Source organism: Apodemus sylvaticus, chromosome 18 (genome assembly GCF_947179515.1).
Source record: "Apodemus sylvaticus chromosome 18, mApoSyl1.1, whole genome shotgun sequence".
Taxonomy (NCBI): domain Eukaryota; kingdom Metazoa; phylum Chordata; class Mammalia; order Rodentia; family Muridae; genus Apodemus; species Apodemus sylvaticus.
Genome location: NC_067489.1, coordinates 6,019,963 through 6,047,564, shown reverse-complemented (window position 1 = coordinate 6,047,564; position 27,602 = coordinate 6,019,963). Strand labels below are relative to the sequence as shown.

The window sequence follows — 27,602 nt, the reverse complement described above, 5'->3', positions numbered from 1 at the left end:
ATCTCCTAAGCAGTTCTTTCTATCTGGGGAAGGAACTTGTTTCTTTTAGTTCCTTTTGACCATGGGCTAACACATTTATAAACGGTAATCTGAGATTCAGGACTGAAAAAAAGACAAAGACATAGGAAACACAAAGTCCAAATCTCAGGCTTGAATTAAAGTACCAAACTGCCAAACAAAGGCAGCCAAAGAGGCACAAGCCTGAATTCCAGTCTGTGAGAGGTGGAGGACGATGGAGAATCAGGAGTTCAAGGACAGCCTAAGCAACTCCATTCTCTGGCTCAGAGGTCCAACAAAGTAAATTTCAATATGGGTCTCCAACGTTCCCATTCCTTTGCAGATCTGGAGTAAAATATTCACAAGCCCAACAGTCCATAGAAAATACCCAAAGGCACTAACCATCTGGAATTATGTTTAGAGCGCATGTCAGTCTTTTAGATGTGATGTCAGCTACCTCAGTGGCAAGTCCACAGCTGATGCGACCTTTAGTGCGGATGTTATTTCTTATGATCCAGATAGATGAAGATTCTGAGTAGAGTAGGTTATTGTGAAGACCGTCCACTTAAAGGACTGTGTGTGTGGTGTGATAGGGTGGTAGGTAGGAAGAACCTGACCTTCAACATCAGCAGCAGTGGCCAGGCCTTACATGAATACAACTGCCTGGTTCTGTCCCCATCATGTCCAGGGTCTGGCACAGGAGCCACATGTCAATCACAGCACAAGGAGAACCCCGCCCGTCACCCAAGGATGCATGTTCTTACAAGGGAGAGCTCACTGTGATGAAGTTTGGAGGTTAAGGGGAGACACGGGGATATAAGCATTTTTGAGTGGGATTCCAGAAAGTTCTGTTTCTTTCTGGAAGGAAGACGCTGGAGCACAGGGACGAGTCTCTGGAAAGTTCCCAATGCAGGAAGGAGGGCAGCTACTGCCCTCTGAGTGGCAGGCAGTGAAGCCCACTCATGGTTGCTCTGTAGCCATGGTTGTCTTCTCAGCCATGCTGCCAACCTCAGAGAAGCAGCTGTGCTCTACCTGCCCTGGGAACAGCAGCAGCACAGACTCCTGAAAGGCTCTCTGTGGCTACGTTGTCTGTCTGCAAAGAGCGTTCTAGTTCACTGTGAGCTCAGATGGTGAGGAAAGAAGGGCCTGCCAAGTTGGGGGATGCCAAGGCAGGGAGGGTGGTGACCATAGTGACCCCAGCAGCACAAAATGCCAGTGCAGAGATGGTATTGACCCCAGGTGCATAGAGTAGGGCTGTCAAAGCAGGGGCTGTGGTTGGCCCAGTAGTGGATGGGATGAGTAGATGCTTAAGGGACAGAGGAACTTGACAAGCACAAAGGAAGGAGCAAAAAGCAACTCAGTCTTTCTGTAGGCTTGGTGGTATAAAGGAGGCAGAGGCAGGAGGATTGCAAGGTTAAGATCATCTTAGACTATGAGTTCCAGGCCGGCCTAGACAATTATCCAGACAAAATGCAAAGAAAGGATCAGGGGTGTAGACCAATGATACCGAACTAGCAGCACTGGGTGCTGAATTTACTGTACTGGGTAGTAAAAAAAAAAACTACCCAAGTTAACAAGTTAAAAAAAAATAAAAAGAAAGGAATGGAAGACAAAGAAAAGAAACAAAAGGAAAGAAAAGACTCAGAAACGCATCATGAAAGCACCATGGAGATATATAAGAGAAACCAAAGCAGTCAGGCTCAACCACTTATGCCAATGGCAAAGTTCCAACAGTTGTGATGCACGTGCTTAATTTTAAATATATTTGTGGTGGCAGACAGTTTATTGAAGCCTTGAGATGCTGGTTTGCAGCTTCAGTGGGTTAATCAGGACCTGACAACTCATTTCTTGCTGGGAAATCTCAGTCTTCACATTTACATGAAAATGACTTAATCAGATTCTCAGTAGATTAGGACTAAATGAGTGTTATCAGGGAATGTGACAGTTTCAGGCACAATCAGAAATCTCCACAGGCACTTGGACTGAATTGTCCTGGGCTCTGTATGGGACAGAACAAAATAAACCAGAGCATGGGAGGGGGCAGAGGGAGGCTGGGGTTGGGTGGGGTGGGGGAGATGGATTTCCAGACTACAGGCTGACTACATTGTTACTGCCGTTAGAAAGCTAACATACAGAAAAAGGTTAGAACAATTTTAACTCATTCTCCATCTACATGCTATTTTTTGCATCTTTGCAGAAATCTTACACACAGTTTATTGCCCAGAGAGATACTGCCTGTAGATTGGGGAAGCACAGCCCACAGAGCCTTTGGTGTCCGAGGCAGACTAAGATTTATAAGCGACTGATCTATAGATCTTGCCGGTTCTGCAAAGATCTGCCACTCAGTCAGGACAACAGAAAAGGCACAGAGTGTGAAAATGAAATCAGAGGAGGAGGACACGACTATTCTTAGAGTACAGAGAAGACTTTAGTGTGGATATAAGGAGAAAGCACAGAGAAGAATTCAGTGAACGTGTCAGGGAGACGAGGGAGGGAAAGCAAGACAGGAACCACTGACCAAGAGAAGAGAGCTAGGGTCAAGAGGCCAAGACACCAGAGTACCCAAAATGGCTGGATTGTGTTGGGACCAGGGTAGGGAAAGGGAAGTGAAATGCAGCCCCCTGGGAGTGAGGAGTAGGGGGCAGGGTGAGGAGTGCTGGGAGGGAGCTTGGGGTACTGAGGGATTCTGGGAAAGCTGGCTTTGGTTTATTAATGGGCGCCTCAATTAGCCATTTGTCCCAGTTTCCTGAGACCCAACCCAGCCTTGAGAGGCACTGTCAATGCGCAGAGTACTAGCTCAACACTTCATTTTGAATTTGGAATTTTGCTGAATATGACTGAGAACCTTCCCAAGAAGAGACTGAACTCTACGAAGCTCAACCTCAGCCATCCCCACGGCCAGAAGCTTCCAGGGACCCATCATTCGCAACATTTGCGGCACACAGTGGGGACACAGCGGTGCACGGCAGTCCTGTGGCACTCACGTGGATCTGGTCATTTCCGAAGCGCTTCTGAATTTCATACAGCAGGCTGCTATCCTTAAGCTCGCTGAGTGTGGCTAGGTCATCGCTGGGAGCCGGAGGTGTGAGCTGGACCTGTGGGGTGGGACAAAGGCCAGTCTCATCAACTGTCCTCGCTTTCTGACCAGCTCTTCCTATTTCCAGAGCTTCTTAAAGTTCTGAGCCCACGTGGATACGAAACCGATATTAAAAGGGGAGGTGGTTCAAGGAAGAGAGGATCATTCAGGTCAGGGTTTGTGTTCCATATCTACAAGTCACACACACACACACACACACACACACACACACACACACACACACACACACGGTATCTTGTGCCAAGGTCCTTATACCTTGAAGACTACCATGATGTTGACTGACCTCTCTTATCTCTAAATTTTAAGTCAGATCTGTGTGTTCCAAGTCTTTGAAGGGCTCAAGTGCCATTCAAACATCTTTTAGCTCCCAAGCTAAGCCTGTGAGACTGTTTTGGGCATAGAAAGGCAAGGGGTTCAGGTTCTGCCTTCTCAGGGCATAGGGTCAGGTCTTCAGGGTAGACCCCAGATTTGGGACCTGTGATTTTTAGTATGATTTACATTGATTTTTAAGATTAAGGTGCCTGTGAGATTAGGTAACTGGCAGGAGGAAAAATCACACTCATCCCTTTAAAACTGAGCGATATTTAAATAACTACTTCAAATAAATTATTTCCAGATAAGTGTTTCAGATAAATCCAGATGGTTGTGGTCTTTTAATTAGATGGAAGCCAGCAGTCTCCAAGTGAGAAATGCACAACCAACACTTAATCCAATGGGCACAGAGTATGCTCCAGCAGCAGACACCTGACAGTACAGAGCTGCTTTGGCTTTCTTACCTCAAGCTGAGGAAATAAAAGAAGAATCTGTGTAGGGTCCCGAGGGCCCAGGACATGCAGGAAACCTAAGCAAGTTTGCTTGAGATCTTTGTGTTTCTGACATAGCTTGTGTTCTCCTTGAATTTCATATCTATATCGCATAGGCATTATTTATTCTGTGTTCTTTTGATGAATAATTTAAATACAATTATCAATGTTTATCTGGTGGGATGTATCTGCAGAGTGAAATCATAACATGTCTTAAAACACTGTACTTAGAACGATTTCCCCAGAGCTGGTGAGCACAAGCTGACAGCTTCCAGCCCCGTCTCTCAGGCTGCAGGTTGCCCAAGTACACGCGGCAGAGGCAGAACTCTGTCTTCAGCATCTCAAGCTCAGCAGGGCAGAGTGTCACATAACCCACTTAGAAGACACCATGGCTAGGAGGAGTTCCTGGGCATTGGACACTGATCCAATTCTCTTCGTGAGAACATAGTATTCCAACAGAAGCATGTTCACTCACTGAAAAACCAAACTGTACAACATTCCTGATCTCAAAACTTCTAACACCCAGCCACCTAACCCTAAAACTCACACACTCAACTCATGTGAAGAACTTGGCCCAAGTCTGTGTCAACTCTGCAGCTGAGATGTAACCCTGGTGTGCTTAGTTACACAGCTCGAGGGGCTCCCATGGCAATGGCTACTCTGCCAACTTCCCCAAGGGATATCCTGGAGTAGGAGGGTAAGGGTGGACATTACTGGACAGCCCCTCGCTAAACAAAACCACTGTCAGTGATAATGGTTCGGGGAGCCGAGGATTAATTAGGATTTATGTGGGAAGAGTAGGAACAGGGACCATAGTCTGTGGCGATATCTTCTAGAGTTGGACAGGCTCAATTTGAATACTTGTCAGGGATGATGATTAAGGTACTGAGAGAAGTCATTAGAGGAAAGGACTCAACACTGTAAGTAGAAGGAACCTACATAGTAGGTGCAGCAGATTCTTGCCAAAGACAGGTCAGAGTGACCAGACTCCATGTGGGAGAGGCTGAAGGCAGAGTAATCTGATTCGCTGTTGCAGGATTTCAAGCTGACAATGGGAAGAAATGATTTTTCTATAGTCACATGGTTGGTGATTCTTTGTTTTCTGATCCTTGTAACAAAACACTGATGAAAGATGGCTTAAAAGAAGTATTTGGCCTCAGAAGGCAGAGAAACAGAATCACAACTGGCAAGGAAGTTACAACAGTGAGGGCAGCTTGGTCTATGGCGTCAACTGTCAACCAGGAGAGGGGAAAAGCCAGAGCTCAGCTGTCTATCTCCTCTTTCAACAACTCTTATTCAGATGGATAAACCCACCCACTTATGGGAGATCCTCTCTCTTCGATTAAAATTCTCTGGAAAATTCCTCACAGGCACCCACAGAGGTTTCAAATCCCATTGAGCTGACAGTGAAGACTGGCTATGAGAGTAAGTTAGAGTAAGTTGGGTTACCACTGTGTAGTAGTCAGGGAAGAGAGGGCAGTGTGTGATGTGCAGCTCCAGGGACACATTCGTAAGTTCACAATGCTTTTAGCTTCTCTACTCTCTGTCAGGCTTTATGTCAGTAGTTTGAAGCAAAGACAGAAAGAGAGAATAAAAGGAGATGTTATCTTTCATGTCTGTGTGTTCTCAGTCTGCTGGAGGGATGGGCAAGGACATAAATAATAAATTACAAGTGTAGAAAACGCACAGAAGAAAATAGATGTCTGGAAATGTTTGCTCTGTAGTAATCTAGGCTGCCCTTGTCTGTGGGCTGTGCTCAGGTTGAAAGTGGGAATCGTTTGGAAGGACAAGTCTCTTAGGAAGGAGGTGAACCAGGGTGGTGTGTGGGAAGCCCTTGAGGAACCAAAGGGCAGCAGATAGATATGTAGAAGGCATGACATCCTGAGGGGTCCAGGAATGGCTGCACATTTCCAACGGTTATGGAAGGCTGCCCAGGGTGTTAACTGGCTGGAAGACAAGACTGTCTTTACTTTGTTAAAGTGTCCTTTCAGCAGTTGGTAAAGGTAACAGGCAGATGTGCCAAAGGCCACTTAGTAATTACCCAGTACAGGAGATTCACAAAAGGAGTTGGGAGAGGAGACAGAGCTGGACGTACTCACTATGCTGTCTAGTTCTTTGTCAACTTGACATGAGTTAGAATCAGAGAGGAGAGGACCTCAATTAAGAAAATGCCTCCATAAGAAAGGGCTGGAAGTATTTTATTAATTAGTGGTTCTGGGTTTTATAAGAAAGGAGGCTGAGCAAGCCATGGAGAGCGAGCCAGGAAGCAGCACCCCTCCATGGCCTCTGCCTCAGCTCCTGCCTTCGCTACTGTCCTGTTTGAGTTCCTGTCCTGACTCCCTTCAATGATGGACCAAGATGTGGACGTGTAGTTGCAGTTGGTCACGATGTGTGTTTGTTACCACATCAGTAGAAACCCTCACTAGGATCCTTACTGAAGACAAGGGAGGACTGCTGTGCTCAGTGATTGGTTGCTACTGTGTACTTTATGTCTTAGGGATGATTGAGTTAGAGGAGTTGAAGGCTTTCTTGTATCAGTGAATTGTTTTGTGTTCTAGGGTCACAGACTAGAGTGTCCTTAGGTATAGCAGGAATCTATAAAAAGTAAAGATGAAAAAATATACATTTTCTAGAAAGAAAAGAGATCCTGGCAGAAGTCCTTTATGTGGAGAAATAGGAAATGAAACCTATACATGCAGGCACCTATGGAAGTAAAAGAGGGTGTGGGATTCCCCTGGAGCTAAGGTTACAAATGGTTGTGAGCCACTTGATGTATACTGAGATTAGAACCCAGGATCCTGCCTTTATCATCATTAGGGTCTTATTTTAAAGTCCTTATGAGCATCCTGCCACTTCTCACAAACAACAAGAAAGTAGGAATAGTCAGAAAGGTAAATAGACCTATATGATATGCTGTATTTATATAACACATATGGTTGTAAGAATGTGGAACACTCAAAAATAAAGCCAAAACTAAGACAGTATGCATTTTTAACTCCCAAAACAATGTGTGTGTGTGTGTGTGTGTGTGTGTGTGTGTGTGTGAGAGAGAGAGAGAGAGAGAGAGAGAGAGAGAGAAACTTATGAGGCATGCCTTCCACTATGCATTAAAATTCCTTTCTACCCAGGGACAAGGCTACGATGTTCAAGTCAGTTTCTACAGAAGGCATGGGTGGGTATTGATAAGCCCACAGGAGCAATTCCAAGCATCCTGCTGGAAGTCCCCCAGGTTCTTATCCCCAGCCATATATTTGCACTGGGTTGGGGAGAATGTTCTAGAATGGCAGCTGAAACAATGTGCTCTCTGCCAGGATTACACTAATACAGCGACTCACAGGGCACCAGAGACCATCGGGGACAGATAGCTCCTTGCGGTTATCAAGCTTTCAAATCCATCAGAAGAGAGCTCTGATGCTTGACTCTAGGCAGTCTTAGAAGGCATGGGTCCCTTACAGAGATTCCACACAAGGCAGCTTTCCATGTCTTTTGCAGAATGATGGATGCCACTGGAGATACCCACCAACTATCTATCCATCTGCAGAGTAACCATTTGGTAAAGCTACATTTTACAAAAATCCAGAAGAAGAGGTGCTTAGTGGTTTTGTTTTAATTTTCAAAAATTTCTACATTACATACTTGTTTCTAAAATGCTACTTTGTACTTTGTGGCTTTGAAAAATCTTTTCTATGGCTTTCCTATGGAACCTGACTGCATGACTCAGCCGTGTATAGAGTGGATTCTTCTATGAAGAACCATTGAGTGGTTCATCGCCTGAAACATCTGTGATCTTGCTTGCAGGGAAGACCTTAAAGGGTTTGGTAAGTGTTACAGGTCAGTAGGACCTTCAAAACACAAGGTATAGAAAATTATCACGGTGTTCTTACATCATGGAATCATGAGAGATGACAGTAAAAACACAGAAAGCACCCACAAGGAAGGTTCCACCCGATGCTGGGATGCTGTAAAAGCCTTCTTAGTTTTGAAGAACATTTGTCTTCCAGAAACCACATGTTAAATGACCACTTACAACCTATTAATTTGCTAAAGAGAATTAGTTTGCCTCCATAGAGGCCCAAATCTCAGCATTTACATCAAAGAATAGGCCAGGTTTGTGCTTCTTTAATTACATAAGCATTTATTGCTGTAGTATGAACAGACTCGGATATATTTAATAGCTTGAAGACAAATTAATGGTAACAAAGAATAACTCACATATCCGCACTACACAGGGCATGCGAGGATTATAACTGCAATTGTAGTGATTCTGTTAGTAAGCTTCAGTAGTGGGAAAGTCTAACTGATCTCAGTTTTCATATACTTCTGTAAGCTAGTTAAGGAAATACCTCAAAGCAATGGTGATAAAATTACCTCCTCCTAAATATTTAATTTTAATAGTGAGCAGAGTATATCCTGGTCAGTTTAGCTGTCAATTAGACAACAACATAGAATTATCAGATAGGGTGTCAATGAGGAATTACCTAGATAAAATTGATATGTAGGCAGATCTATAAGGGAATGTCTTAATCATTAGTTGAAGTAGGAGACGGGGCTCACTGTAGGCACAGACATTCCCTAGGCAGAGTGTGTCCTGAGCTGTTTAGGAACAAGAGCGTTAGCTGAGAGCCAGTGAGGGAACATTGATGTATTCTCTTTGTTGCCGACTGTGGCTATAATGTGACTAGCTGTCTCTGTGACTTCCCTGAAATGACCCGATTGTAACTCGGAACTCAGAGCTAAAATAAACATTGCCCTCTAAGTTGCCTTTATCAGGATATTCTTTTTCCACAGTCACAGAACTGACACCAGAACAGAGAGTATTTAGAAAATGAATAAAGCATAGTGTCTCTGAATTAGACACTAAAACAGGAACATGGGTAAGCATAGCTCCGCCATTCACAAAGCACCAAGCAGAGATCATTTACTTCTGTCACAGAAAGAAGAAACTTAGTAATTTCTATTTCTTAAGTGCATAACCCTCCAAAACAGCAAAGCAATCTCCCTTAAATTAGGCATTGACTCTTAAGTGATCACACACACACACACACACACACACACACACACACATCATCATCATCATCATCATCGTCGTCATCATCATAGCTTCTTTTAAAAAGAAATGCCTAACAGCACATCTTTGACCAATGTAAATGTATTTGGCTAGTTGGAAGAAACAGAAAAAGAAAAAAAAAGATACTACTTAATAATCAAAGACATGAAAATATACTGTAAAACTAAAACTTCTCTAAAATTAAATAGCAATTGTATTTATTGATGACCAGTAGAATGGCCACATTGATGGGAATTTTAAGCACAACCCTAGCCCATGCATTTTTCATCCATCTTTGTATGGACGGTCGCAGGCCAGCTTTGAACGCAGCGTGTTTTCGCTGTCACCTTGCAGTTACCTGCTCTGGCTTGCTGCAGACACTCAGCATACTGGTCTCAGGAGGGGCGTCCTGGGACTCCTGCTTGCACAGACTTTTAGTTGTGTCTTTGAACATGATGTCTTTTTCCAGTAAACTGTCCTGCTTGGCAATTGGTAGCACCAGGGGATTTCTACAAGAAACAATCAATACCAAAATTAGTTTTTCTTCTAACATTGCTTTATCAATCAAAAGCCACAGGAGCCTTGGCCACAGAAGGTATGTTTACTCAGATAAAAACATGTCCTAGAAGCTGCAGGAAACATCAAGTTTTCTCTTCTGCCCACCTATCATTTAGTTTTACTTCTGACAAAAAATGTATTCATTTCAACTCCAAAAGAAAATGTTTACCAGGATACACTTAACTGTAATAGAAAGATCAATAGGTAATTGCACTAGGCACTGAATTCAAATGTGAAAAAGGATTTGTAAATAAATGAAAAAAGTTATAATCATGATTAAAATACAATGGGTATAAGATTTAATGTACAGAACCTTACGCAATATTTTGAGTTTGTATTGAAATGTTAGAATAAAAAATTTAAGTGTTAAGGACTGCCATATTACAAACAGAAAAATAACATGTAACTTCCAAACAATTCAAAACAGGCAAAAAAGCAAAGAGATATAAACAAAAGCTTCTGCAAGCCCTGAATTTGTACTATTCACCACAACATAATTACTAAATTTGCAACATGATACCTTACTACATCAAGTGAATGTATGCAAACAGTTGTGTCATCTGATGTGCAGGAGTGGAGACAAAGGTTAGAGCTTGAGGAACTTGTTCTGTTGTGTTTTAAGTTTATCTGTCTCATATGCAGTAAAATTGATTTGTTGTAGGTGACAGTGCAATGTTCCCTTGCTCTCTCCCTCTTTCCTTTGCTCTCTCCCTTTTCTTCTCCCTCTTTCTCTCTCTCTCTTTCCCTCCCTCCTTCCCTCCCCACCCCCCTGCCCGGTGTGTGTGTATGTGTGTGTGTGTGTGTGTGTGTGTGTGTGTATGTGTGTGTGGTGTGTATGTGTGTGTGTGTGTGCCCTCGCACGTGCCTGCAGAGGGATATGAGGAAGCCAGAGGTTGATATCCTCAATTCCTTCTCTATCTCATTATTTTGAGGCAGTGTCTCTTACTGTCTCAGTTAGGGTTTCTATTACTGTGACAAAACACTGACCAGAAGCAACTTGTGGAGGAAAGGGTTTATTTCACCCATGGTTTCAAGCAACAATTCATCATCAAAGCCAGTGAGGACAGGAACTCAAGCAGGGCAGGAACCTGGAGGCAGGAGCTGATGCAGAGGCCATGGAGGGGTACAGCTTACTGGCTTGCTCCTCATGGCTTGCTCAGCCTGCTTTCTTATAGAGCCCAGAATTACCAGCCCAGGGGTGGCACCACTCGTAATGGGGACGACCCTGCCCAATCAATCACTGGTTGAGAAAATGCCCTATTCTCACCAAACCCAAGGCTTACTGTTTTGAGTTGGCTAGCTGGCAGCAAGGCTGGCAGATAAAGATCCACCCATTGCTGTCTGCCCAGAGCTGGTGACAGACACCCACCACCACACCCAACTTTCAGAGGACACTAGGGATCCAAATTGATGTCTTCGTGCTCCACTCAAGGAACAACCACTCACTCCAGTCCCAGTTCAGTGATATATGACAAATGCGTTTATAGTCCTGTAATCAAAATAACTAGTCACAGAGATATTTTATTTCAGTCCTCCTTCTTGTGCCCATTGGAATCAATTATTAAATGTGTCAGAGGCTTCTTGCTATGATTTTAAATGAAAGCTGACTGTATTTAAGGAGTGCGTGGTGGCGATTTGCCACGAGCTGAGAATGATTACAGCAATGGCGTCCATTCACAGCCATGCTGACAGCATACACCCTCAGCACATACTCATTCTAGACCTGCATGTCTGTACCTGTGACCCCAGTCCTCAGCAAGCAGCATTGTCCCCTCTGCTCTTTTCAGATTTGCCTTTAGTGATTCTACCTGAGCAAGGTTGTAAGGTATGAGTGGTTGTGGTCTGCCTTACTCTATGTGCTTGATGTGTCTCAGGTTTCTCTATGTTGTTGAAAAGGGGAGGATTAGTTCCCTAGTTTGATAATTTCCCAAATGAAGATTGATCCCTGAGTTCCCATCTCCTCGAGGGTGAGACCTGATAATTTTCTGTAGGTTATACATTATGAAGAACACTGATGAGAGCAGAGAGTACAGACAGGTCTCAGGATTCCTACCTTACTTCTTTCCAGTTAAGGCCAGGCAGTGGGGTTCTGGGATCAGGAGGCAGTGGGGTTCTGGAGGCACGAGGCCGGTGGATTGAGCCACTTCTACAGTTTCCCAGAACCCAGCCTGAGCACAAGTCTCCTTCCACACCCTCATCAGGACCGCTTCAGGTCTCTTCCACAGCAGCCATCCTAACGGGTGTAGTAGGGTCTTATCTCTCTGAGGTTCTGACTTTCTTTTATTTGAGGTTAGGCATACCAGGTACTTTTCTAAAGACTCTTGGCCACTGGTGTGTCTTCTCTAGGAAATATAGAAGCATTGGTGCTGCTTTTTAAATTTACATGTTTTATTTTTTGTTTTCCTATTATTTGCTATTGAGTTCTGTGAATACCTCGTGTATTTTTGAATATTTATTCTTCATGAAATTGGCAACTCTAATTCTTTTATTATATATTCTTAAATTCACTGGTTTACTGATTGACTGTGTGTGTTGGGGTGTGTGTGACTGTTCACATCATGGCATGTATGTATTTGTCAGAGTACATATGCAATAGTCTTTTCTTCTGCTACATGGGTCCTGAGAATTGAACTCAGGTCATGAGAGGCTTGGTGGCAGGTGCCTTTGCCTGCTGAGTCATTGGCCTCAGTGATGTATTTTTCTGTGCAGATGCCTTTTAGGGTGGTGGAGTCCCTCTTGGGGGGCGTTTGCTCTTGTTCATTATGCTTTTGCTATCTAAAAAAAGTCCAAAATAACAGTAAAGGTCCTTGTTAGGAACTTTCCTTATTCTCTTTGTGGGGTCCTGCACTTAGAAAGCACACATTCCACCTTTATTAGCCCTTACTTTATATCTCTACAGGTATAAAGCAAAGAACCTGTTCAGCCTTTAGAGAGCAGGTGTCACAGCTGTCACAGGGCCACTTCCAGAGGAGGCCCTTGTTTCCCTCAGAGTCTCTGTGAAGGCTCAGCTGTCAACACCTGCTTGGGTCCACTTCTGTGGTCACTGTTTTCTACTTCTCTGACTGCTCTAATCCAGTTCCATCCTGATTAAGACAGGTATATGGTATAGTTTGAACTCAGGAACCGGACACTTCCAGCTTTATTTTCAGAATTGATTTGGCTATTTTCATTCTTTTGTAGTGTCTAAGTCAGGGTTTCTATTCCTGCACAACACATCATGAGCAAGAAGCAAGTTGGGGAGGAAAGGGTTTATTCAGATTACACTTCAACACTGCTGTTCATCACCAAAGGAAGTCAGCACTAGAACTCAAGCGGGCCAGGAAGCCGGAGCTGATGCAGAGGCCATGGAGGGATGTTACTTACTGGCTTGCTTCCCCTGCCTTGCTCAGCTTGCTTTCTTACAGAACCCAGGACTACCAGCCCAGGGATGGTACCACCCACAAAGGGCCCTTCCCGCTTGATCACTAATTGAGGAAATGCCCCACAGCTGGATCTCATGGAGGTACTTCCCCAACTGAAGCTCCTTTCTCTGTGATAACTCCAGCCTGTGTCAAGATGACACACAAACCCAGCCAGTACATGTAGTTTCAGGCAGTGTCTTTTTAGTAAAGTGTGGGATGATGCTCCCTGCTTTTAGATAATAGTCATTCTATATTCTGGACACAAATATTTAGATGAATACTTGACGATTTTCTTCCTCCCTACATTCCTATCAGATTATTTCCATAACAATATACTCAACATTTTTTTTTTTCATTTTCAGGTTTCCCTTTTTGTATGTCTTATCTAAGGATTATTTCCTCAACCCAAGATCAGCAAAGTTAAATTCTTAGGCTTTGTTCTGGAATTTCTAGCTCTGTGGTCCCCAGTGTGCGCCCTCCTGTTTACATGGCTTTCCATAAATCACCGCTCCGTTTCTTTCCTTACAGCTGTCTAAGCGTTTCAGCGCCCATTTTAAGAACAAAGCCCATCTTTCCTCAACTAATTACTGGTATCTGCTGGTGAAAATCAATCGGCCATTGGTGAGTCTATTTCAGGATTCTCTCATGTGTTGCATTGATACACTACTGTATTGATTTGATTGATGCCCTGTCCCAGGAAGTATTAGCTTGCATGAAACATCCAACTTTGTTTGCTTCTAAGTTTTATTTTATTTTATTTTTATTTTTTGGCTGTTGACTGCACTTAGCATATTTATGTGAAACTCAGAATCTATGCCAATTTTCACAGAAATGCCTGTTGGGATTTTGATGAATGTGCTTAATTGAGGAATGGATTTGAGGAGAATTTCAATACTAGCAGCGTTGAATTTTGTCATTCTGAAGGACTCTCGACTGGTCTGTTCTGATCTTTGCTAATTTTTCTCATCAGTATTCCATAGCTTTCATACCTGAAACCTCCCACGTGACCGGCTGCATTTATTTTAGCACAATCCATGGTCTGCGTTATTGTATGTGTATTTTTGGACTTGATATAATCACTTATTGTTAGTCAATATACAATATAAATGATTTGTGTATTAATCTTACTGGGGAAGAAGAGTATAATTTGGAGGGCTTTTATGATAATTATAGAGTCTCACTGCTTTGCCACGTATCAATGTCGTGTCTCCCTGGCCACACCTCTGAGCGTCCTCCTGCCTGGCATCACCAAGGCACTTCCAGCAGCTCATAGAAAAGGCATTGAGTTCGGCAGAGTCAAGCACCACTTCTCCTCACCATTTCAGTCTTGAGTAAAGTCTTCATAGGCAACTTGGTCTACCCTGATGTCGCTTCTCTGCAGGGCTAATTAATGATGTTTTTCTGTACTTCCTGGCTATTCTTCAACAAACAAGATTTACTTTGAGTACAAAGACAATATTGCTAGTAGAAATTTACTAGTAAGGTTCAGAAGAAGCAACTGTGTTTTCTAGGAGAAGGCCTCCCTAAGGCCAGGTTCCATAAACACAGGGGTAATAATGAGAGCAGCCTCACGGCAGGTCCTCAGGTCAGCACCAGCCCACTGTGGAGAATTCCAGATGGGAAGGCAATGACAAGGACAACCTTGACCTCTGCTTGGTTTTAGTCAACACTTATTTTTGATAAACAAGCAAACAAATAAACAAAAGGAAATAGGAAAAAGGAAAAGGTGCCTGCAGGAAATAGGATAAATAGGATTTTATTTCTAAAATGGAAATAGAAGTACAATATGATAAGACCAAAAACAATCTCCCAAGCCCCAGATTTCCTTCCTGAGAAAAATTCCTCAGGAATTGATTGATGGTTTTATCAAAACTTTAAAATTCTATTCTGTAGCACTTTAGCCAGGTAGTCATAATATGTGATGCTTAAAGGGCTGTGTGTCCCATAGAATTTATTATTATGTGGATATATGAATGAATGTATACACTAGATGAGATCTTGTGAAATTCTTTTTTTAAATGTAAGGCAATACTGATATGTCAATTGTTGTAGAAACAACAATCTACTAACTCATTAAAAAGTCCTATGCTGAAGGAAAATCCACACAAGCCATTTTATACTGGGTTTTCCTGCTTTAACCAAAGTAGAATATGAATGTCCAACTAGAGCAGTTTTAAACTGAAAGAATTTATTTGTCTTGGCCTTTGGGCTCAGGGAGTATGAGATGACCCAAAGCACAAACTGTTCTTGCTTATTAATGTTTAAAGATATGCATTTCTGATGAGGTGCATGCCCAAGGGGCAGTAAGAGTTGGAGCAGAAAGGAACTGCTTCTTGTATTCTGAAATCCTAGAGAGAGCCATTCTATTCTTAAATAATGCTGCTGAAATACACTCTGGACATGAATGGAAAGTCGGGGTTGGGACAGACAGGAAGATGAGTCGGCCATATGCAGATAAGTAATGGCAAAGCCAGCAGAATCAGGGCTGGGGACGTGAGAGTACGTTTAGTCCATCAGGGTGTTGACAATCTGTCATCCTTCAGAGCTGGGCGCTGCCACCTGATGTGCAGGTGGATGAGAATGCAGCCTCTGATTGTGGCGTGGGAGGAGGTCTCCGTCTCTGTGGATTTGGACTGTGCAGACAGCGATCTGAGGTGCCCCCAGGCACTGCCTAGGGGTTTGTTCCCAGGCTGTCTTGAGGAGATTGCTGCCTGCTCATGGCTAATGCTTCAAGAGCCCACACCTGCACTTTCTCAAGGATGAAAGAGTACATCAGGGCACCTACAAATTTCTGTTTATAAGGAGCCAAGACATAGAAGCCGAAACACCCTCCTTGCAACAGTCACCCTGCAACTGTTCTCATTGTCTCTTCATGACCAAGGAATGCGCCCACCCTGTCTCAGGTAAAACACAAAGACCTTAAGGGAGTAACTGTGGCCAGCTCATGACTGTCTGACCAGAGCAGAGAAAGATATGCGGATCCCAATCCCCATTTGCTTTCCCACTGCTGCCTTGAGGGTTTTCAAATCTTTCCTTTGTCTTCCTGAAGCTCAGGGCCTCTACAAACAGCTGCAACATGAGATTTCATAATAAGACTGTAGGTCAGCAAAGCTGTAAGGCTGTACCTGGTGTGCTGAGGTTTGACTCCCTGAAGCATTTGCTCAGTGTTTGGGAGACCCTGCTCTTGGTCTTTATTAATAGTATGATGGAGAAAGTAAAGAGGAGGGGGAGGGGGAGGGGAAGAGGAAAAAGGAGGGAGTACAGGAAAAAAGGAACATTTTATTTAAAAATCCCAAATCAGCAAGAACTGTGTTAAGGAACGGGACACAGCTTACTGGAACTCAAGATGTAGCTGTTCAGGAGATTCTAGAAGGGTGAAGCTATCATTTAAAATAAAAGAGAGGGGAAGATCAAATTCCAAGTTTGTTCCCAAATGGAGGTGGGAATGGGGACTGTGCACATCTGGGTTAGAAGAACGGGTCTTGGGGTAGCGGATAAAGTATCTGTCAGTGATGCCTGTGTTCATGTTAATACACTGGCTTGTTTCCCATAGAGAAGTTGCCACCATGTTTCAGAAATGTATCCAAATCAAAAGCCACTGTCACAACGGAGACACAGTGTCAACATGCTCTGTGTTCTGACACAGTATCAACATGTTGTCTTCTGCCATCAGCCTAACAGGAGAAGCTGTGCTTCCTCCAGATGGGCTGAGCACATCCCACCTAGCCTTGCAGCCTCAATTAATGATAACTGCTGGAAGTACAAAGGAATGCCCCCGCAGAAACCCGAGTGCTCAACACAAACATGAATTTTAGTTGGGCTTTATCACACATATTTGCTTCTTGTTATATGTGTTCATAACCACACAGTAGAAATGACCAGATAAAATATGTTACAACCAAGAACTATGAAAAGAAAAAGTGTGGAAAGTGCTCAGATGTCAACCACTGCTGGCCCCATCTATTTACTATTCACCACAGAGTAAAGACAAAAGGAGGACAATGTAATCAAACCACATTTTAACTGTGTGGAACAAATAAGCCATTGATTATTCTGCTCATAAACAGATTAATCCATGGTTTAGTCAATAATGTGAAAACCACAAGAGGCACCGATTAGAACGGTATATTTTCTTTCATCTTTAAAATAAAATAAAGCACAAAAGAAGCTACGGACAGTACAAAGGTGGACGTTTGCCTACTCAATGTAATCTTGTTTACGCTTTATTTTTTTCTTTTTTGTTGACAAATTTTGTTCTTGGACAATTTCATACATGTATCTGGGCATTCTCTCTCTGTCTCTGTCTCTCTGTCTCTCTGTCTCTGTCTCTCTGTCTCTGTGTCTCTGTGTCTCTGTGTCTCTGTCTCTGTCTCCCTCTCTCTCTCTCTCTCTCTCTCTCTCTGTCTCTCTCTCTCTCTCTCACCTGTTTTTATTCCCCTCCACCCCTCTCTTCCTCACAGAACCCCTTCCCCCCCACACACCTTCTTGCTGTGTGGTATGTGAGACTCACTGATTTTAGCCAGGACTGTACAGCCATGGGTCTTAACTTCTCCACTGGAGCCAGAATGAGCTCACTATTTGGTACACCACTGAGAGTAATGACTGTCCCTCCTCCATATTCCAGGAGGTGTCCATTGTTCAGGTGTGCTCAGGGCCCCATGATCCTTGCCTCCATGCATGATGGGCTGTTGGCAGCCTCAAATCTATTTATGTTTTGCTGTCTATATATTTGGAAAGGCATAACAAGAGGCTAAGGTAGAGTGAATCTTACAGTCACACACAGCTACCTTTTTGTTTTTTATTTTTTAAACCACACTTCCATCCTGTCAGAATGCCCTTTATCCACGAGCAGTCCCTGTTGGCCTCTCTCTCCCATCATACTGACTCTTAGTGGGCTTTTTGATTTTTCTATCTAGGGTAGCTCATGAGGGTTCATATGACACACTGAAAAGCCAAAGGATTCAAAGCAAAAATGGGGATCGTATTACTAGTCAAGTATGCACGTACGCCCCAGTTCATTAGTTAGAGTGAGCTACCTTGGCTGTCTTCCTTATCAGCAACACGTGGTGCTACTTTCCTAGACCTTGAAAGCAATGGGTATTTTCACTCCACCACCCAACAGTTTTAAGCATTTTTTGCTTTTTTGATAGGGTAGACTCATTGCATTTATATTTAGGAGAAAAATAAGGCGTGTTTGCATTCGCTGCTTCAGAACAGTTGGCCATTATGATAATCACTGGAAAGCCTACATGAGTTCAGCTAAACTCTAGAAGAATGACTGGGACACTGCCATCAGGGCAACTGGAGGTCACCACCTTGATCGCAGATCAAGTGATGCCTTCTGAGGTCATGCTAATGTCTTCAGTTATGCTGAACTCATCCTCAGCAATCAATTATTATTATTATTACTACTACTACTACTATTATTATTTGGTAAATAGGCTGATAAACAGCTACAATATTTGTAAACCTTTGGGCAGAGGCAGGAGCTTCTCTCTATGCAATGGTGGGTGACCCCGAGAGAAATGGTGGAGACAGCTGGCCTCCAGAAGATTGCCTGCTGTTGCGGCCCACTGGGATAAAAGTACTTACATCTTACTGGAAAGGTCTGGGAGGTCGTGAAGGATCTCATCGTACAGCTCCTCCTGCACTAAGCTGGGAACAGACGGAGACTCTTTCATTTTCTCTTCCCAGGTGCCTTCGGCTTTCAGCAGCATCTCCTCGATAGACTCAGAGGCAGCAATGTCTACAAGACGCAGTAAGCTTGTTAGACATGGCAGTGGGGGAGCAGGGCAGCACTTCCTCTTATAACTCTGACACCCTTGAACTAATACTGGATTGGTAGATACACCAAGCCCATCAAGAAACAGCAAAAGCTTACGGGAGAAAATCGAGTCTGGCATTTTCCAAGCCCACCCTGTCATACACCAGGGATGCACTTAAGTACACATGAAATAAGTATAAATATGCACTGGGTAATAGTGGGGAAACAAAGAGTCACAGGGAAGTTAAACTTGTAAAATTATGTGTGCACATTCCACTGGCTCTGGACACAAACTGTAGCTCCTCCCTGTGACAGAGTAGTCCTTCTGGCCACTGGCCATGACCTTTTCTGTTCTATTCAAAGTGTCTATCACTGTGAGTCTTTAACTTGGGCCACTATACAGATATGCATCGTTCGAATGCATAACCATCAATAACTGTCAGTGAGACCTGGAGAATCTCAAGAAGACTTGCATTGACACCAGCTGAGAGCTCAGTGGAGGCAGCCACTCCCCCATCCTCACTACATCTGGAAGACATAAGTGTCTGTACATTTGAGGCAAGTGGCTTTATGGGCTTGTCAAAGTCATTAGAACATGAGCTGATGTTACTGCCAGTATTCTGTTGACTGGCCTAGGATCAGAGTAGTGGGAAGGAAGAAGAGACCTCAGCTGCCTCACCTGGAAGGCTACATTCCTGGTAAACTTAAACAAACTAAACTTCAGACTACCATAGATGTCATTTACTTTGTCCTCCCAAATTCAAGGCCTGGGGAAGTGGAAATCATGGGACATGACATTCATGGTGACTGTCTCGGCCACAAGGTGCTTCTTTGCATCTTTATGTGGCACTTTATTTACCTGGCTCATTCTTCTCCTAGATGGGTCAAGTGCACCAAATAGGGAACACCTTCATTTAATGAATACACTCATATTGAGGTTCTATGCCAAGCCCAGTGCTGTGTCTCACTGCCAAGGTTCTATAAACGAGGAACTGGGAAGATGTCAGACTCTGCAGGGATAGCACAGAGCAGGCTGTCTGAATCTTTGTGCAATGTGCGAAACTGGCCAGGGCTGGAGCTGGGCCAGATGCTGGATCATTCCCTGGGCCCCCGTGAGAGTCAGCTACCTTTGGGAATTGGCTGTGTAACACATGACACTAGCCCTCAAATGAGCTAGTAGGAGGATGGCGGGATAAGCATGCATAGGAACAAGGGTCAGTCACATCTCCTTGGTCTGTGAAGCAGCCGAGAGTGGGCATTTGATCATGAAATCTCCTGACAGAACCGTCCAATGAGACACAAAGCCAGCAAATGTGTTAAGATAAAAAGCTACATTTAGAATAAGTTATTATTATTATTTATTATTATTTTGTTGGGTTTGATGTACTTTAGACAGGGTCTCACTGTGTAACCCTGACTCATCTGGTACTCAATATATGACCCAGGGTTGGCGCTGAACTCAGCAATCCTTCAGCTTCTGCTCTCAAGTGCTAGGATTATAGGTACATACCATGCATCAGCTGCTTTTTAATCCTTATAATTAGGTTTAAAGTACTAAATTAAGTTAAACAATCTCCATTCATGATAAGATTTTTACTCTCACTAATATTTGCTTAACCCTAAAGTCTGAGGCAACTGAGAAATGTCCCCTCGTGTTTGTTAGATCTTAGTTTTATTTTAGCAGACACAATAAGACAACCAACAGGAAGCGATTTAACTTCAATAAAAATAAGAGGGCAAGTCCCTCGTTCTGGTTTTCACTCACTCTTAGCAGCAATTACACTGGGAGTTGAAATGTGAAGGGATTTTAAGTTAGAAACGGCCCAGGTATGAGAAAAAAATTATTTTGTTCTAAAGATCAATTTTTGACCATTATACTTTCTGATGGGAGTCATTTCTTTGTTATTTTAATCCTCCTATTAATATCTCAAAAACAGCAATGAGAAGTAGCAGATGTTAAATTTTAAAAACTATAGAATTAAGAGCATTAGATTCAGGAGCGCATTAGTGGTAAAGGAGATTACAGAAGTCTTCAGAAGCATTTACCCTTCTGAAATAAAGAGGTTGGAGATCTGAGTTAGCATCAGACTATGAGTTTGTGTTTAAGTCTAAATATTCACACGGAATACATTGTTACAATAAGTATCAGAATAGGCAAGCATCTGGCAACAAAATAACCAGTGAGATAACAGAGGTTCTGAGGTGATGTGCTGCTCAGTGCAACAGTTATGTGAAAGGAAGGTGGGGGTAGACTGGCTTTCCCCGCTGCCATCAGCAACCCACAGTGCAGTGGGGAGAACCCTGGCTCTGTGTGTGTGTGTGTGTGTGTGTGTGTTTAAAATACTTCCGGCTGTACTAGCACTGAATGAGTAGTGTCCATGTCAAAAGAAAAAGGCTCCCAGCCTGTTCCCACTTACCTGATGCTTTCTCCCCATTGCAGTTCACAAGGTGGGGGTTTGCCTGATGTGCCAGGAGGAGTTTCACCAGGGCTGTCTGCAGCATAAAGACAATTTTGATCAGCACTGCTATGCAGGGCCCGTCAGTAAGTACACAGAATACTGAGATCACATTGGTAAATACCAAGGGTGCTGAGGATAGGTCAACAAATACCCAGGATACTAAAGACCAGAATCAGTAAGTACCCCAGGGCACTGAGAACCATCAGTAAGTACCCAGGGCACCACAGACAATCAGTAAGTACCCAGGGCACTGAGTACCAGAGTCAGTAAGTAACCAGGGCATCAAGGACAATCAGTAAGTACCCAGGGCACCGAGGACTACCAGTAAGTACCCAGGGTACTAAGAACTGGTCAATTAATGCACAGGATAGCTGCCTGCTAGAGACGCCTGACGTGGCAGGAGACTGAGGGTATTGTTGCTCTTGGTATTCTTACTATTCCCACGTTCTTCTCAGAACATGTCAGACAAATGCCTTCCAAATTTATATATTAGGAAAAATTATTTATCCTAATATATAAATAAACAGGGTTTAACTCCCAAGGATCTGAAAAGGAAATTTTGTTAAATTTTCCTTTTATGATGTTTTGTGGAGAGATAATTTGCTTTTGGGTGTTTTGCTTCCATTTTGTTTTTTTAAATTCTCTTTAGCCATTCATCAAAGTCACAGAAGCGATCTGGTTCCAGAATGCAAATACTATTTTGTTAGTCTTACCAGCCATAATATGAAAAACAAGCTCCCTGTACAAAGATATTCAAGCTAAACTGTTGACGTTAAAATAGTTTGGAGTAACCTAGACCTTTGGGGGCTCCCAGAGACTGAACCACCAGCCAAAGAGCATCCATGGGTTGGACCTAGGCCACCTACACATATATAGCACAAGTGCAACTTGGTCTTCATACAGGTCTCCCAGAAACTGGAGTGGGGGCTGTTCCTGACTCTGTAGCCTGCCTGTGCATCCTGCTCCCCTAACTGAGTGCCTTGCCTGGCCTCAGTGGGAGAGGATGTGTCTAGTCCTGCAGTGACTAGATGCACCAGGGTGGGGTGATAGACAGGAGTTCCTCCCCTTGAGAAGAAAGGGGGGGTGAGTTATAAGGGGGAACTGGGAGGCAGAGGGCTGCAAAGTGAATAAATAATTAGTGAAAATGATAGTTTGGAATAAAGTCACATTCAGAAAATACATACTATTTAAATGTCTTAGAAACCAAAGAGTATACAAAATATTTGTCTTAAAAAAATGAGCCAAATGGTTGTTGAAACACTGAAAAAGATTTGCACCCCCAGCAGGAAAGGAAAGACATCTCTCTGGAAAGGCGTCTTAAACAAGAACATTGCTTTCCTTCCTAACACTTCTTGTAGATAAGATCAGTTATTGGACAGCAGAACTAGCTGACAGGCTCCTCATGTGTAAATGCAGTGGGAAGCCTGTGTGAGCAGACGAATCAGGTGGGTAGAGTCGGTAGATACCGAAGCCTGTGGCCTCAGGCTCTGCTGCCTGAGAGTCTCACTGGACCACAAGGTATCAGGTCAGGGACTCAGGTCACCACCTCCATGCCAAGACCACATGCCTAGTGCAGCAGTGAGCTGGAGCACACTGCATAAAATGTTTTATTGTTTGTACAAAGAGAGCTGCCTGCTTCCGGGCTGGTTTGAGCTATGGCTGGGGAGCTGTGGTCATTAACTACAAGATGTTCAGGAGTCATTTCTGGAAGGAGGCAAATCTGGAAACAGTTTTTTGTTGAATTATCACACCTATCACACACTGACATACTAACACGAGGAAGTAAAGATTCTGCTCTGTTCATTTTCTTGTTCTTTTAGATTGTAAGTCAGAGAGAAGCATTTTCCTATAGTTCTTCAATTCACTTATGGGATTGGAACAGGCAGTTCGGGAGCGTACAGTGATGATACCCCTGTGTCAAACACTTCTGCTACCACTGTGTTCTGCCTGAGTGTGTGGACCAGGCAGCGATGAACTGACCCTTCAGTGTCCTTGAGCCAAAACAAATATCTAGTCATTGAAAATGCTGTTCTTGTGTGTAACTGGTCACAGGAGCACACAGGATGTTAGTTCAACATCTTTTATTCATTAAAATGAAGTGTAATTTACAGAGCAAAATGGGATATAAAATGTAATTTCACTTTAGATCTACAAAGTGCAGAAAACAAACTGAACACTAAGAGACTCGCATAATTGGCTCACCACATTACAGTATGAAAACTGCATTAATTCTGTGAAGGACATTTAGGGCTGCTGAGGGCTTCTCCAGTCAGCTCAGCTGTGATGTAGAGCTCAAAGGAGGTGAAGCTTCCTGTGCCCTTGGGAAAGTAAATACTTTTTCTTATTAAATTACTCAGATAGTAAGACGACGCCAATGGGAGTCAAACTGTATAATGATTATCATATAAATTGGAAGGAAATCAAAATTAAGTATAAAGTTTTCTTTCATTAATTGTTCAATAATATTTCAGAAAGGATTTAGAAAATCGCCTTACCTGGCCGTACTTGGCTGCTAAGTGCAGGGGCGTCCAGTGCCCATCATCCATCCCATTGAGGTCTCCACCATGTTCCAGGATAAGCAATACCACATCTTTGTAGCCACTGGCGCATGCCATGTGTAGCTGAAACATAGATGTGTTTGTTATTCTTCCATTGTGAAAAAGTAGTCACACCATTATTTTGTTCAACAGTTTAGGCAGAGCTATTTAATAAAGCATTGGATCTGAAACATGACAGTATGAAATTTAAAAGTTCAGGCATGTAGTTTTGTTATTTTGTGTAAGTCATCATTGCCACATTGTGAAAGAAACGCTAAGATTGTGAAGAAATAATGTTTTCCCGTTGCTTCCCTGATGACTGACTGTGTGCAGTTTCCCGGTTAATCTCTACTTCCCACTGAGCTCTTTGGACAGTCACTTGAGCTGCTGAAGGTGCCACCCCACTAAACCCATGGTTAACGTCTCCTGCACACCTGTCAAAGTGGCTCTCAGATTCTTGAACCACCTCTGGTGCTGAACAGGGTGATTCAAAGGCAGAGAAGGAGAAAATGTGTTGCAGACATTCTGGAGACTCCTGGTATGTTGGTGAAACTTTATGGTCTGTCTTAGCCAAACTGCCTGTCCTAGGTATAGTTTGTTAATGAGAGGTGCCACACGAGGTTAAGATAAAAGTGTTCAAGATTCTTCTGAGCTGGTTAATATCGTTTTAGGACAGGCTATGCACCTGTATGCAGCAGCACTTGAGTGTCTCTGAATTAGCAGTAACCGGAAGCCCAGAGGCATATAGATGGGAACACAAACAGCCCAAGCAGGTAGCTCCTATAGGTTTTGGTTCCAGTCATGGGAAAGACTAGAAGCCCAGAACCTGAGCTAGAATGGGACATTACAGGGCTGATGGGTAAAGTGTTGGGGAGTGGGTCCAGCCCTGATGTCACTAAAGTCACAATGGAAACAATTTATCTAGTCACAAAGTGTATTGAAGGGCTCTGGTCAACTCCTTCTGGGTGACACAGACGAGACTTTGAAGAGGTGGGACAGATGTTTAGAGCAATGTACAGCGGTGTCTGCAAGCCCTGTCACCAAGGCCATGCAGACTGTGCTCGGGAGCTCTGTCCTTTTCAAGTCATCAAATCTCACTGAGTAACTCAACCAACAGCAAAGCTAAAGGAAACACTGGGAAGGAAACCAGCCATCCTGCAGATTCCTGGTCCACAGAGAGCATATAACCTTTATTTTAAATCTTTAAGAGTGGCATATGGAGAAATTGTTAAAAAAATATCAACACATTTTCACCAGCCTCCTCTGGCCTGTGTTATAAATATTTCATATTCTCTTATTTATATATTTATGCTTTCCAACATATCTTCAAAGAGTATATGTGTATTATTTTATGATGAAACACCCTTTGAACAGAAAACTGTATCCAACTGCATGCTTTAGAATCAACCTCAGCTCCCTATGTAAATGTTCCGAGGCTCAAGAGTGGACTCACCAGGGTCACTCCGTCATCGTTTCTCTCGTTGACGTCTCCACCTGAAGATAGGAAGTGCCTGACGTCTGTTAGCATACTCAGGGGCCTCTGCAGCTTCATCTGGCGCAGCGAGTTGAGGTCCACCCCTGGGAGAAGAAGACCCATTGGCAGATACTGGGACTCAGGACAAGGTTGTTTCTTAACACATTTCTCCTTCAGAACCCTCCTCCTCGAAACCTGCTCATCTTTGAACATATCCTATTGCTAATAATAATTATAGCCTGCCTATTACTAATAATAATTATTAAAACATAGTATTTGACTGGTCATTTACCCCATGTTTGTGTAGGTTTGTACATGTTCGTACATGACTAATATACTTAGTATGTTGGTGTAAACTGCCCACATATATTAGTCAAAAGCATCTTCACGTACTTAAATTAGATTGGAAGAAGATGCCAAACCATCAGGGTTTTGCTGTTTTATTTGTTTGTTTGTTTTTGCTTAGATTTTTTTTTTCACAGAAATACTTGCTTATAAATTTAGGGTCCTGGACAAGCAAAACTGCTTCTGCTGAGAAGCCAACACGATATGAACACAGCATGAAGCTCACAGCACCGTTCACTCCTGTAAGGGAACTCTGATGGATATTCTATACAGCATTGGTGGTGTTGGTGTTACAATTCTGCTACAAATCGTATTTGGGGATCCCTTATCAGGACTCTGGAACTTTCCTGAATGTGTGTAATTATTTCAGGATACAAATTTAGAAGACTGCTCCAACTCAACCGGTCAGGGCTATGTCAGGGTTATTCATGTCAGGACACACACCCACCACTGAGAGAAGAGACGGCAGCTCCTTGACAGACAGCATTGGCTCACGTGCCCTTACACCAGCTCTCAACCTTCATCAGTGTTTATTCCTGCCTGAGATTTTAGAATAGCACAATCCTGATCTAACTTGTCTTTGCATTTATGGATCCCTTGTTCCTAACACGGCTTCTTAGACACAGTCATTGACTGCAGCCATGCATCTGATATGTCCAGGGTGAGACATATTCAATTTCTGGTTCAATTTTGAGGATGGTGTCTGAGCTTCATGATCCTCATTCATTTGAATAATAAGGTTCCAAACAGGGGAGTCTATAGTTCCTCCTTCTGCTTCCAAGTAAAGGTAAAGAAAACAGTGTCCATGCTGGTGGTGCTGGTGGTGGTGGTGATGGTGATGATGATGATGGATAATGTTGGTGCTGCTGCTGATAGTTGGTGATGGTTGATGATAATCATGTTGTTGATGGTGGTGGTGAGGGTTCTGGTGGTGGCGGTGATGGTGCTGTTGGTGCTGCTGGTGTTGAGAGTGAGAGATTGTCTACTTGTAAGTGTCTGCTGTGAGCTAACCATTGTTATGAACATACTCTGTGTCTTAGGAAAGCATTCTAGGGCTGATACAAACACCATTCCTACAGTGACGCTCCTGCACGCTCAGCGTGACACTCACTTCCTCTAGTGACTTTGAGAAAGCCATTTTACTGTTGTGGCTTCAGTATCATCCTCAGTCACTGGGGCAACAACAAATTCCAAGGGGCCAGTGTCACAATTCACAGGTTTTGTTTTTCTCCAAGACCCAGTTTCTCTGTGTAGCTTTGGCTGTCCTGGAACTCACTCTGTAGACCAAACTGGCTTCTGACCCAGATCTGCTTGTATCTGCCTCCTGAGTGCTGCAATTAAAGGCATGTGCCACTGCACGGGGCTTCCTTACATGTGTCTCAGGGGCAGAGGTCAGTGCACTATCAGTCAGTAAGTAGTAACTAGGGCCGTTTGCACGTCTTTTCCTCAGTGGTTCCCCATGACTGTTTTCCACAGGCTTACCTCTGAACCTGAGTGGGGAAATGAGCAGAAACGCCCAGAGGCCTGTTGTCTTGGCTTTACAGCTGTGCACATAAATTTTGCTCTGTGTCACTACAGAGAGGCAACTTATCCTCTGAAAAGAATGGGACAGCAAATGCTATTTTATCATTTACTGGAGTGAATTAACAGAAGAATACTTGCTGTTTAGCAAGAGTTCTTGAAAATGAGCTTTGGTTGATCACTACTCTGGAGAATAACAGAGCTGTGTCAATGGAAACCCAGACCAGAATGTTCCTGGCCACACCTTACCGGATCACCAAGTAACCCTATACCATGCTGGAAAAACTAACGGACTTCCTTTTGTAATGGGGCATTTGAGGTCTGTGGGAACCAACTAAAACTGTCACTTCATTCTCGTTTGTAGGATGATGGAATTTGACATGTGATTTAATTTTCAGAAATGCTCCATGGATGTCAGCAGTGAGATTTGCAAAGGAAGTGATAAAAACCTGCAAGGATCCAGAACTTGGTGAAATTCCACAGTGTTTGCTCTTGTGCCCTTCCAGGACAGGAGCCTAGACATCTAATTAAAATTGAATCTGGCTGTAGAGTGCAGCAAACACAGAACACACAGGCTGAAACACAGAGGCAGGACACCC

The 27,602-nt window shown here is 43.3% G+C and overlaps 1 protein-coding gene across 2 annotated transcripts in view; it reads right to left on the bottom strand.

Annotated features, from left to right (window-relative positions):
- Positions 1-27,602, bottom strand: part of Myo16 (myosin XVI) — a 366,311-nt gene that overhangs the window by 248,259 nt on the left and 90,450 nt on the right. For both annotated transcript variants that reach the window (XM_052162641.1, XM_052162640.1), the window contains exons 5-10: positions 25,117-25,241; positions 23,622-23,747; positions 21,085-21,160; positions 18,496-18,649; positions 9,303-9,453; positions 2,982-3,092 (exon numbers count right to left, since the gene is read on the bottom strand). In XM_052162641.1, the coding sequence (XP_052018601.1) occupies positions 2,982-3,092; positions 9,303-9,453; positions 18,496-18,649; positions 21,085-21,160; positions 23,622-23,747; positions 25,117-25,241 (743 nt within the window). The remainder of the gene's footprint in view (positions 1-2,981; positions 3,093-9,302; positions 9,454-18,495; positions 18,650-21,084; positions 21,161-23,621; positions 23,748-25,116; positions 25,242-27,602) is intronic.